This window comes from Tachysurus vachellii, chromosome 23, assembly GCF_030014155.1.
Source record: "Tachysurus vachellii isolate PV-2020 chromosome 23, HZAU_Pvac_v1, whole genome shotgun sequence".
Taxonomy (NCBI): Eukaryota; Metazoa; Chordata; class Actinopteri; order Siluriformes; family Bagridae; genus Tachysurus; species Tachysurus vachellii.
In genome coordinates this window covers 5,201,640-5,214,629 of record NC_083482.1, presented here as the reverse complement: position 1 = coordinate 5,214,629, position 12,990 = coordinate 5,201,640, and the positions used below count along the sequence as shown (strand labels likewise).

Here is a 12,990-nt window from a genome sequence, read left to right as displayed (position 1 = left end):
GCTGATTGGAAAATTTTATAAATGAATATAGTTGTATGTTAAAATTGTTGAATTCCATTAATTTCCTCATATATTATATATAACATCAATATATAACATGAACAGCAAAATGCCTCCCATGGCATAAGAGCCTCTGTTTTGACCTTTAATTTCTCACCTATCTGTATATGCAGTGCACATGAGTTTACTCCAGCTTTGCTCCCATACGCGCATTTGTATATTAGCTTTTATGATAAACTCCTTACAATTATTTCTCAGTTGCTTTTCAGTGAGTTTTGTACATTATTTATGTAATATGTAGCATTTGTTTTTGCTTACCATGTATAAAATAATTATGCCAGTATAAACAGTTTATTTGCTATTTATATATCTCTATATCTCTTTCTAATTTGCATTAACTCCATAGAGAATATTCTTAACTAATTCACATTCATTTAACTAACACATATAATATATATAGTTTACAAAAATCCACCCTGAATATTCTGAATATTACGTCCAAAGCTAAATGAAATCAATTAGTAGGTGATCTCTGCTGAATTAACCTGGAGATTGAGAATTAGAAGTTATCTAACATAATGACATTATGCGAAACTACACAGTCCAAGTCATTTAAGTCATTTTTGTCTGTGTTTTAAAGGGTGAGAATTTGCAATTACACAGAGTATTTATGGCAGGCTCAGAGAATCCCTGTGGATGCAAACATTATCATTGTGGTGAGAACTAAGAGTTAATGCTAAACTTTTTATTTTTATTGTTAAAAAATAATTATTCTTTCATGTATACTTGTATGTGTCAAAACTGCAGCATTTGTGTGTACAGTGAGAAGTGCAGTGTGTGTAGATGGAAATAGGGGAATAATGAGACCAGGACAAACTTTGATGGAGCACAGTGCTTTGGGAGTCTGTTATACCACCAGATGCACACACACATTTGACTCTGCCACTGGGTTCTACCGAATAAAAGCAACCAGTATTAACTGCACTGCACAGTGTCAGCCAGTGAGTACTCAAACATATGCACAACCAGGTGCATAAGCACAGAGAAATGCACAGAAAACAATAATACATTTTCACACTCTGTAACATTACAGAGGGCCAGAAAATGATATCATAAAACGTTTTTGATATCAAAATGATAAAATGTTTTCATATCTGAATTATATATATAGTCATCTTTCCCAAATATACCCAGCACTTATAAACATGCATATTTATAAATATTATGTGCTTTGTATCTCAGAACCAGGTTTATGTACCATCTAAAGACCAGAGTGCATGTTGTGGAGTGTGTAAGAATGTGTCCTGTATGTACCACAATGACAATGGATCTATAACATTGTATAAGGTGAGAAAATTTAAATATGTAATGAACATGTATTTCACCAAATTGTATGGACTAAGCCACACATTCTAACACAAATCAAAGGTAGTATAGACATTTGTCTTACTACAAAGCTGTATATAAATCTGTACTTCTAAGTACAGTTTTACATAAAGTGTTTAGATTTTTTTCAAAATAATAAATTTAATTCTAAAAAGTTGCCACTTATGAATAAAGTATATTACCATTTCATCTTCTTCTTCTTCTTCTTCTTCTTCTTCTTCTTCTTCTTCTTCTTCTTCTTCTAATTACATTGCAAAAATGTAATGTTTTGCTTTATTTTGTTTTATTTTATTTATTTTTTTTTTTCAAGTTGTATGTTACAACTGTGGCACTCAAGTTTTGTAACATGATTTGTTTGCACATGCACAGAATATTGGATAGAGCCATAAACTGTTAACACATGGTACAGATCTGGCAGCATCGTTTCTAGCTGATCCTTGCACAGTGTACCTGTATGTAATGTATAGTGGAGTGCAGCCTTGTTACACTGTACAATCAGCATTTTCTTCCCTGGGAAGTTATTTGTAAGCTCAAAAAATGCAAAGAGATTCCTGAAACTCACAGGACAAAATACAAAATGTTATAATTCTACAAACTCAGATTTGAAACAGTTAATATATAGTATTATAATATATTAATATATAGTTAATGCATACTGTACTGCACAATTACTACATGTGTTTAAATGGATTTAAGTGTGAATAAATAAAATTCTGCATTTTTGTGATATTGCCTTTCAGTAAAATGGAATATTTCTTACATGAGCATATTAGAAAGACCAGGTTTTATAATGTTTTAAAATTACAGCGCATTGTTTTGTAAGTCATTGTACTGAATCTTTTACAAAGCATAAAAAATTAAGAGTTAAGAAATATAAGGTCATTTATATACTGTGATAGCATAATATGTGATATGCTGTGAAAGGTTCTCATATATGTTGCTGTTCCAGCCTGGGAAGAGCTGGGTGTCTGAGTGCTTGCGCTATGAATGTACAGACACACAGTCTGGACCAGTACTGGTGTCTTACTCCTATAGCTGCCCCCCGTTCAATGAAACAGAGTGCATAAAGGTAAACAAACACGTGAATACCTTTTAATGTTTGTATTCTATTTCTCTTATGGTGGGGCAAATAGCATTTGTAATATTAATTTTTGTTCTTTAATTAAAATGTGCTCTATCCTGTGTTATAAATGCAACTGAAATTTTATAGTGCTCTCCCATATATGTTCAAACTTGGATGTTCTGAAGTAATTTACTTGTCCTAGATCGGAGGCACAGTAATGGCATACATGGAGGGATGCTGCAAAACATGTGAGTTTTATCATTATATTGTTACATCAATTTAAATTAGTTACAGGACAAATCCAGTCATTTCACTATCCAGGACTGAAAGATACTTTTAATGGAAAAGTCAGATGCATCACTATGCTTGTAACAAACAAGAGATAAACTGTTGAAGATTGATCATTTCCCAACATGAAATTTTAACTGCACAGCCACCATTTGTTTGAGTATTAATATATATTTTGTTTACTTTAATATTTTATTTACTTTTATACTGGTTCCAAAATCAATGTTGTACTATGTTTGGTGTACTGTTTTTTTTAATTGTTCTACAATCTCGAGAACCTTTGTTTTATATTAATTGAAATATAAAGAATTGAAAATCCTTAACATATGGGGCTTAATTTTTGTGGCAGCACAATCATATTTTTGTGTCAATTATTTTAGTTTGCTATTTAGTTTAGTTTCTATTGTTACAAAAAAACCTAATTAAACAACTATTTTTGAGTAATAGAGGCAGGTAAAAGACATCCTGTTCACACTTAATACACAGTTTTGTGGATGTCTGCCACACAAAAAAAAATTCTATCTGTAACCAATTAAAAAACATCTAACTAAAACTTTCATGGGATACCTAAGCAGTACATCCAAGTTAGCTCCTAATATGACAACACTAAAAACAATGCTCTGCTCCTGTTCATTATTGTTTTGCATACGATATGATCATGAAAATAGAGCCCATAATGTTAGATATTTATGCATGCAGGTTTTATATATTACTGTTTAATAAATGGATAATTCCTGTGTAATATGACTATAACAGATTGTACCAATCTCTTCAGGCACTGGACACTCAATCTTCCCCTTCCTTGTTAACACACTGAAACCCACCACTAGTACTAACTGTGACCGAGGTACCCAAAATGTATATCAGTTATTAAGGCTCACCATCACCATTGTTGATTTCCAACAATGTACTTCCCTATTAACCTACAGGAAGCTAAAAATGTTTTTAAAAAAGAGCCAATTACTAAAATAAAGGGCATCCCATTTTGTTTGGAATTAGTCTAAACATTTTACCTTCTTTCTAATAATCTTTCCCCATTTTGCTCTGTTGGGCAGTGCATTGTTGATTGCCAACAATGTACTGTTGGTAGTGACCAGTTGATAAATTTTGTTTAATTATTTGCATGATTTCTAAAGCCTGGGCAAGTAATGTGTTGTGTTGTATTTATGTAGTCTGTGGTTCTAGAGTGTAGTAATATTTTGGGTAATATGGCAAAGAGATGAGTCTGGACCATTTACATTCATAATAGTTTTCATGAGTAGATTTCCACGGTTCCATGATTAAAAAAAAGCAGCACTCTGCCACATTACCCAAACCATTACAGTACTTTCGAGCTCTACAATGTAGTTCCTGTTCTACTTCTAGTTTTCACTGTTTTTGTTTTTACTTTTTTGGGGTGGTGGGACATTTGTTTTCTGTTTTACATTATATTGTAGGTACAATACCATAGCATTTTCATGAAAATAGTTTAGTGTTAGAGTGTTAGATATTGTCCAGCCAAGTGGGGAAAGAATAATGCTCATATAAATGGTCAGATTGTGTATGCTTCTCTAAATTTGGTACCTCACTAAGGAATGTGGGTGGATACAGTACCCTCTACACTATACAGTATTTGAGTATGTATATGTATTGAATACATTGTGGGTTTACTGTGGCATCATTTCAATATGCTTATGCAATGTCCCAGCACTTATTTTTGTGCAGCATTGCATTCGTTTCTCACCAAGATCTGTATTGATCATGTATTACTGATGAGAAAGTTTGACTACTTTGTAAATTATTCTCCAGCACATCCAAAAGATTCTCAATGGGGTTAAGATCTGAACTCTATGGTGGCCAATCCATGTGTGAAAGTGATGTGTTATAAACCACTCTTTCACAATTTGAGCCAAATAAATCCTGGCTTTGTCATCTTGACATATGCCTGTGGCCTCAGCGAAGAAAGTAAGCTGCAGGCTTGTAAGGTGGACATCTACCTCTCTTATACTGATATGCCCAGTATTTTACAGTATTTGGTCTTTACGAAATGGCCCTTTTCCATTGCTCCAGAATCATATATTTATGCTTTTTAGCAAACTGAACTTTTCAATTTTATGAAGAAAAAAAAACACTGAATACTATTATGCTGAATTTTGGTTTCATTTTTGGAAAAATAACTACAGTACATAGTGAAATCTATTGTGTTTGAATCACTAACTTGTTATTTAGGGCAAGATCAATTGCATATCAGAAATGCAACTTCTTAACTTTTTCCCACAAAATGGCTGAGAAAACAAAGAAACAAAAATCTGTTTGGCTTTTTTTGTTGCAACAATATTGGCTAGTTACAAATCTTTCTGTGAACCATTTAAATTTTGTGTGATCTGGCAACCATACCCTCAAGCATTTACAAGCTGTTTATTAAAATTCAAAATCAAAGTATAACCAGATGTTTTTGCTACATTTTTTTGGAATTTACACATATTACTGAGCTAAATTGAAAGGACAGCTTTAAGGACTTTTTAGTTTACCACTAAGTATCGTGTAGGTCTCAGTTAAATACAGTACAAATGTTCTGTATAGTATACAAACTCAGCTGAACAAGCAGAGAAGCATAGTGCGTCTTTTAAAGACTATAGCAAAATCTGTGGATATTTGAAATGCTTGAACACAGAATAAATACATTATACCAAGAATAGCTACACAATAGCAAAAACCACCATTCTACAGTGAGAAGGATTGTTTACAAATGAAGAGCAATCTGAAAGTTGTTAGTCTTCCCTGGATCGTCATGCCTACTGTAATTCAGTACAAGGTCAGACCAAAAAGAGAAATAAAAAAAAAAACATGAGCTATGCTATGTCTTTGTAAGCACCTTAATTAGAAAAATCATAAAAACTGTTAAGCTTGGTCGTGAAGCCGTGAAAATTTGGGCTTGTTTTGCATTCAGAGGACCTGCGAAATAGCAGTTATTGAGCCAAAACCGGGAGGCACGGTGGCTTAGTGGTTAGCACGTTCGCCTCACACCTCCAGGGTTGGAGGTTCGATTCCCGCCTCCGCCTTGTGTGTGTGGAGTTTGCATGTTCTCCCTGTGCCTCGGGGGTTTCCTCCGGGTACTCCGGTTTCCTCCCCCAGTCCAAAGACATGCATGGTAGGTTGATTGGCATCTCTGGAAAATTGTCCGTAGTGTGTGATTGCGTGAATGAATGAGAGTGTGAGTGTGTGCCCTGCGATGGGTTGGCACTCCATCCAGGGTGTATCCTGCCTTGATGCCCGATGACGCCTGAGATAGGCACAGGCTCCCCGTGACCCGAGGTAGTTCGGATAAGCGGTAGAAAATGAGTGAGAGAGAGAGTGAGCCAAAACCAAAATAGTCTTGAGACAAAAAAAAAGTGGAACCATGAACAATATCATAAAACAGGTAGAGTATGAAAAAATATTTCCCCCAAGGTCGTGGAACAGAGTAGGGAGTCAAGAATGTCATGGCTTGGGATTTAGCACATCTCTGGCCAGTATCCCAATTTCAAGTTTACCTTCATTTTTTGAAGGATTTGAGTATTTCCTGGAATTCCTTCAGTGAATTCCTTCTTAGAGGGAGCCTGCAGTTGCTGGTTTTAACCTAGATACATGACAGTGGACTAGACTGCAGTTATGTAGATTTGGTAGAATGTAATCTTCAGTGACTTCACATAGACCTGGATAAAGGTGGGAGTAAAATGCAGCCTTAGTGTTCTTGGAACCTGGAATTTAAGAAATGCTAAACTGGAACTGGGCAATAATAGCCCAGTAGGTCTTCTCACCATCTTGAAATATTCCAGAATTTCATAATCATGAAAGTGGGAGTCATCATCCATGGATGTCAATCCTACAGGGAAAGTTTTATCACCAAGAATTCTCTGTTTTCCACATTGGTGACTGAGTGGAGTTTAGGCCTTTCTCCTCACTGCTATGACAATACAGCCCCTACTCTGTTCTCTGAAGCATCCACCTTTACCATGATAGTAGGATCAAGATATTTGAAGCACTGATATGAAGGCTTCTGCAAGCTCTTGAATGCTTAATATGATTTACTTTAATTTACAGTTTAAGTTTGATCACCAATGCATAAGCAGTGTGCTTTAATGTGCATTACTGTAACACACTTATTCTGATCTGCTTGAAATAACTCAGTCGAGTTTTTATTTTGCTTTTTTCTACTACTTTGGCTTGTCAGTGATTTTAGTTGCACACAAACACACAGCTCTTTGCTGCTCAGCTGTCTCATTCCTGCAATACTAAACTTTCCCCACTTCTGCAGCTCAGTGCAACACAAAACAGACATTCCAGCAATCCCAAACATGTGTAGATCCTTACCACTCACTTGCCCCACCTTGAACTTGAGCAGATAAAGTCCCAAATATGGGCCATTGTCCACATAGAAGGTAAAGGCTCATCCCAATAGATATTATTGCAGGGTGATGATGACCAACTTGACAGCAATGCAATCCTTCTCTATTTTGCAACATTTACCCCATTGCATTAAGAGCTGTTGTACAGTGTAGAGCATTCCTCCCCATCCACCACCTGAGACAACATGGACCACAGGCCTTTTCCCAGAGTGCCAGTCTGCAAAAGAAAATTAGGAGAATGTAGGAGTGGTCCACCACAGAGTGCAGCTTTTACTTGAATCACAGTCTGTTGTAATTGCTTTGCATACAGAAACCGAATCTACTTCTCCCTTTTAATAAGATCAATGACATATTCTATGTCAATCGGGGACATAGAAAAATAGCCAGCTAGTCCTAAGAACTGTATCACCTCCTTTTTAGGCAGGCAACAATTACTGCAGTCTTATCAGTTTGGTGATGCATCTGCCTGTGTAGAAGCCCAGATACTGCACGTCCATCCTATCTACACACCTATCTAATTGCACATTTAATTGGTTTTATTATCCTGCCCATCTTAATAATCTCCAAACAGCCCTCAGCTGCTGCATGTGCTGCTTCCTATCATTAATATAAATGACAGTTAAATGATAAATGATAAGTAAGCAGTGTCATGTGTAGATTCTGTCCATGAGCTGCTGGAATGTTGCAGGGGCTAAAAACAATCCAAAATTAAGGGACAAATTGGTATAACTCAAACACCCATTTTCCTGAAAGATATTTGATTCAAGGGGATCTGGCAATATCTCTTTGTGTTGCTACCACTCTTTAAAGTTTTTTATCAATATCTTTTACTTTGTCAGTTGATAAACACATATTGTCAGCCTCCTTTTCCACATCCATCAGTGAGTTCCTAATTATACATTATGTATTTTGTTTGGAAAATCTACCTGCTTTCATACATTATACATGCATATTTCATACATAGGCAAAGAGGATGGAAAATCATGTCAGAAAGTCACTGTGCGGATGACAATAAGGAAAAATGACTGCCGTAGCAACAGACCTGTGAGTTGACATCAGATTATTCCTGTCTGTCTGTCTGTCTGTCTGTCTGTCTCTTGCTATGACTTGCCAGACAAGTTTCTGCAAAAGACCCACTAAGAAACTTAGCTGTAATCTATAACTTGCAGAAAGCCTAACAATGTTTCAGACTTACATCATGTATTGTTTTCAAACTCATTTACAGGTGAACATAGTGTCCTGTGATGGCAAGTGCCCTTCAGCAAGCATTTACAACTACAACATCAACACTTATGCACGGTTTTGTAAGTGCTGTAGGGAGATGGGTCTTCAGCGGCGCTCTGTTCAGCTCTACTGCAGCAGCAACTCCACATGGATAAACTATTCAATCCAAGAACCTACAGACTGCTCTTGCCAGTGGTCATAAACCACACACACACACACGCACACACACACACATACATACATACATACATACATACATACATACATACATATATGCCTCAAATAAAACTGTCAGATTTACAACTCTGAATGTTCATATTCTCTATATAAACAAAGGGCATTCTACAGTAAAACTGGATACAGATTTATACTGTTGTAACTTGAACAGAATGTGTTTCTGAACTTAACATATTTTATACAGAGACACACTGGCAGACATTCAAATATATTTACCTAGCTGAATATGCCTTTGCTTGTGGCTTGTACATTTCTCCTTTTGGAATTGAATATGAGTGGGGAAAAAAGCAAAATAATAACAATAATTAAATAAACTAGCTAAACATATTAGATGCATTTATCGAAAATAGTGATTGTTAATGTGACTGTTGTTAAGTGATTACTGAATATATTAATCTGCTGCTTTGTAATAACTACAATTATGCTGTGTTTTGTGAACATTAACTATTTTATAATATTATGATTCAAACTTCAAAGCCCATGAGAACTAGAACACGGAATTCAAGAAAAAATTAAATGTTCAAGCTGATAATTGAAGTATTACAATTAATAATGAGTATTTAATTGCAATTTTAAATACTGTATGAATCTTCTTACACAAGCATTTTATTTTCTGAAAATACTGTGTATAATAGTACATTATTTGCAGTGTATTTTCATTTTTAATAAAACAATTTTTTGTTAATGATTTGATTTGCTCAAATGAAAATAAGCTGAAGGTGTTTTAAATCACTAAGCATCAGGCAACTAAAAAATTAAAAAAATAAAATTAATAATGAAAACATTTTTTAGCTGTGCTCAGGTTTTCTGGCTTGATTATTGCAATTCAATCTGTTCACTAAGATCATTGCAATTCAATGTTCATTATGGGGCACATTCAGTTTTGGTGACAAGTCTAAAGTCAACCAATATTTTCTAATAATTTACATAAGCTAATATTAAATCAGAAATAGAAAATACTGACTGAAGAAGCAAATAGCATTTGTGCTGACTTTGTATACTGTTTAATGTACATGGTGTTTAGGAGATGATATGAGGAAGAGATTTTGAGAGGAACCAGGCTCAGAAGTAAACTCATCCTCATTTGGGTGATAATGAACAGAAAATAATGTAAATGTAAATTATGTTGTATCTCAGTGATTCTTAAGATCAGGGACAAAACATGTCCACCAGATAAAACATAGTTTGTGGGTAAAAAAATTACTTAATATTACACATACTAGAAGTACTAGATGTTCACTAGGAGACTAAAAAGGATAATGAAAGTGAATATTGTTTCATGTCGTTCTATAAATGTTTTTAATTCTAAATGATATATGTGACCAGTGTCTGTAAAAACCCTTGTCCAGAAGCAGGTGTCATTACATTACAATAGCTTAAAACAATTAAAAGTAATTTTAAATTAAATGTTATATTTACTATGTGAAATAGTTCAGTAATTAATTTAATAAGCATCAAAGGTTACAACTGAAAAACTGATTTTAATGTAGTTTTAAGACGATTAGCTTGTGTTCTGGGTTTTTGTCAACACCGTCAGTGTAAGGACTCTGCCCGGACTCTGGCCACGTGCATCTGTTTGTTTCTCGTCACGTGTCTGCCCCGCCTTCGTCTGCTCCTCCCTGTCATCACACCTGATCCTTATTGTGTCATTGTCTTCTTGTATTTAACTGTGCCGCGTTGCTTCGTGCAGCGCGGCATCTACTGTGATTTGTCCTGTCTAGTCTGCGTCCTGTTTCATGTTTTCAGTTATTAAACCCTATTTTGATTTATGCTATCCTGCGTTTGGGTCCGCTCTGTTTCCCGCCGTTACAGAAGATGCCGCCACATGAGGACCCAGCGGGATAGCAGCTACTTGGACCGGCTGACTGGGAGTACTTTTTTTGTGTTTGTGTTTTTTTGTTTTTTTTTTTGTTTTTCCCCCCCCTCTGGACTTGGCGCGTTTGGCGACGTGGGTCCGCATTTTTTCGGTGAGGGGCGCCGCCTCGCTTTTGGTTTTTTCGCGGGGGGCGCCGCCTCACTTCCTGGTTGCGGGCCATGTCGCCAGCCCAAGGTTTGTTTTGTTTTTTCAGTGTCCTGTGACATCGCCCCGCACTTTCCGGTGGGGGGCGTCGCTTCACTTTTGGTTTCCGTGGAGGACGTCGCCCCACTTTCTGTCCGCGGGGGGTGTCGCAGGCCTGTGTTTTTTCCTGTTTTTGGACTTCCCTGTTTTGTGGAGGATTTATTTTTTTTCCCTCCCGCCCTCCCTTTCCTGGACTTTGGGGGTGGATCTGGCCGGGGTGCATCTGGGGTTGTGCTCGGCCCTTCAGCTCGGCTGTGGACGTCGCTCGGCCCTTCAGCTCGGCTGTGGACGTCGCTCGGCCCTTCAGCTCGGCTGTGGACGTCGCTCGGCCCTTCAGCTCGGCCGTGGACGTCGCTCGGCCCTCTTTGGCTGCGCCGCCGTGTGCCTTGCTCCCCCCACCTGCCTCGCCGTGTGCCTTGCTCCCCCCACCTGCCTCGCCGTGTGCCTTGCTCCCCCCTCCTGCCTCGCCGTGTGCCTTGCTCCCCCCATCTGCCTCGCCGTGTGCCTTGCTCCCCCCCCACGGGCCCGTCGGGACTGCCTGGACGGATTGGCACGTCGGGAGCCGCGCCTTGGGGGGGGCTCTGTAAGGACTCTGCCCGGACTCTGGCCACGTGCATCTGTTTGTTTCTCGTCACGTGTCTGCCCCGCCTTCGTCTGCTCCTCCCTGTCATCACACCTGATCCTTATTGTGTCATTGTCTTCTTGTATTTAACTGTGCCGCGTTGCTTCGTGCAGCGCGGCATCTACTGTGATTTGTCCTGTCTAGTCTGCGTCCTGTTTCATGTTTTCAGTTATTAAACCCTATTTTGATTTATGCTATCCTGCGTTTGGGTCCGCTCTGTTTCCCGCCGTTACAGTCAGACCTTTTTTTAAAATAAAAAAATCAGGAATTATTGAGGGCAGCCAAAACTCAGGACTCCTTTATCACTTCCTTGTTCTTTCAAATGCTGTGAGACCACTCTAGCTCTGGTACGTTTTTAATATTCTTTTAAATTTATACCTACTTGTTAATACTTTGCAGGTCACAACTGTACCGTGTCAACACCATAAACAATGTAATATAAGATTTGTATGATATTTTCTGTTATAAATGCTTAATTTAAGTAAAGTTTAAAGGTAACAAGAAACGAATGATAAACAAGATGGCTCTTGTGAGAAGCACATGTGTTATGAGAGGAAACATGGTATTTTGTCAACTCTGTCACATGTCAACACCATCAGGATTTGTGTCTGATGGTGTTGACTCTTTCTAAGACGGTGTTGACAAATGCCATTATGTGCTTTGTTCCTCATTTTAGTGTAGTTTACTTCAATTATATTACTTACCAAACATTTGATATTACTGTTGTTCAGTTTTATGTTGAATTGCAACCAATTGCCATATAGCTTTATGTTTTGAATTGAATCTCATTTTCATAGCTTCTCAAATACTTGATATGTTCAAGGTGTTGCTTATGATTACCCATAATTTGAAGCTTATGCTTTTCCATCAGAAAAGTATACTGACCACATAATGGTATGCATTTCAGGCTAGAATGGCTAGGGAGAAGCTATCAGTAGAGGAATGAAAGAGAAGCAATAGGGAGTATCAAAAAAGAAGGCGAGAAAAAATTTATAGCCAGCCTGAGCTGAAAGAAGAATTGCCGAGAACTGAGAGAGAAAGATGGGGAAATAGGGTGAAGGAGGGCAAAATAAAAAACATCACTGATTTGAGCCAAGAGAATGCAAGAACAAAAGCACAGGAAGGCAAGCATCTAGACACCCCACCACAGAGTCCTTTGGACATCAGTTTTGAGGAGCCAAGGAGTAGTGGACAGCTAGTTGCTGGTGAAAGGGAACGACGCAAAACCAGAAAAGGACACTCCAGAGAGATTAGAGCACTGAAAGTCAAACTTGAAAAGTTAAAAAAATAGAGGGACAAGCTGAGAAAGTGACTTATGAGTGCCAACTCAATGAGAAGACACAGTACTCTCCTCAAACCAAAACAGATATGATGGTTAAAGGGAGTCAACTCAGAAATCCTTTAATCAAAAGATCACTGATCTTCCACCATGCAATGACTGCAGAGCTGAGAAGAAATGCTCCTCGCACCCACAGAAGAGGCAAACTTGCATCCCAGCATCCAAAACTGTCTTTGTCTGTCCAAATTCTCAAGAAGTATCGCCTTATCCACAGGGTTCATGAGTATGGCCTGACTTACAAAACACTGACAGAAAAAATACCAAAACAAAGGAAGCCTAGGTTCCTCCAGACCATATCCCTAAGTGTTCACAGTTTTTTGGAAAACAATGCAAGGATGACAACAGACAAGCAAGACACCATTACCAGGAAAAAAGTAAAACATCAAAGGATGATTCTAAATGACA

General features: G+C 37.5%; 2 protein-coding genes across 2 annotated transcripts in view; one reads left to right on the top strand and one right to left on the bottom strand.

Moving 5' to 3' along the window:
- The window catches only part of otog (otogelin), a 68,718-nt gene extending 59,663 nt beyond the window's left edge, over positions 1 to 9,055 (top strand). Inside the window, exons 51-57 of the mRNA XM_060858822.1 lie at positions 641 to 716; positions 823 to 1,001; positions 1,243 to 1,347; positions 2,336 to 2,455; positions 2,652 to 2,697; positions 8,069 to 8,148; positions 8,330 to 9,055. Coding sequence (XP_060714805.1) covers positions 641 to 716; positions 823 to 1,001; positions 1,243 to 1,347; positions 2,336 to 2,455; positions 2,652 to 2,697; positions 8,069 to 8,148; positions 8,330 to 8,530 — 807 coding nt within the window. The 3' untranslated portion in view covers positions 8,531 to 9,055. The remainder of the gene's footprint in view (positions 1 to 640; positions 717 to 822; positions 1,002 to 1,242; positions 1,348 to 2,335; positions 2,456 to 2,651; positions 2,698 to 8,068; positions 8,149 to 8,329) is intronic.
- ptpn5 (protein tyrosine phosphatase non-receptor type 5) overlaps positions 1 to 12,990 on the bottom strand; it is a 551,551-nt gene that overhangs the window by 161,387 nt on the left and 377,174 nt on the right. The gene's annotated exons all lie outside the window — the stretch shown is intronic.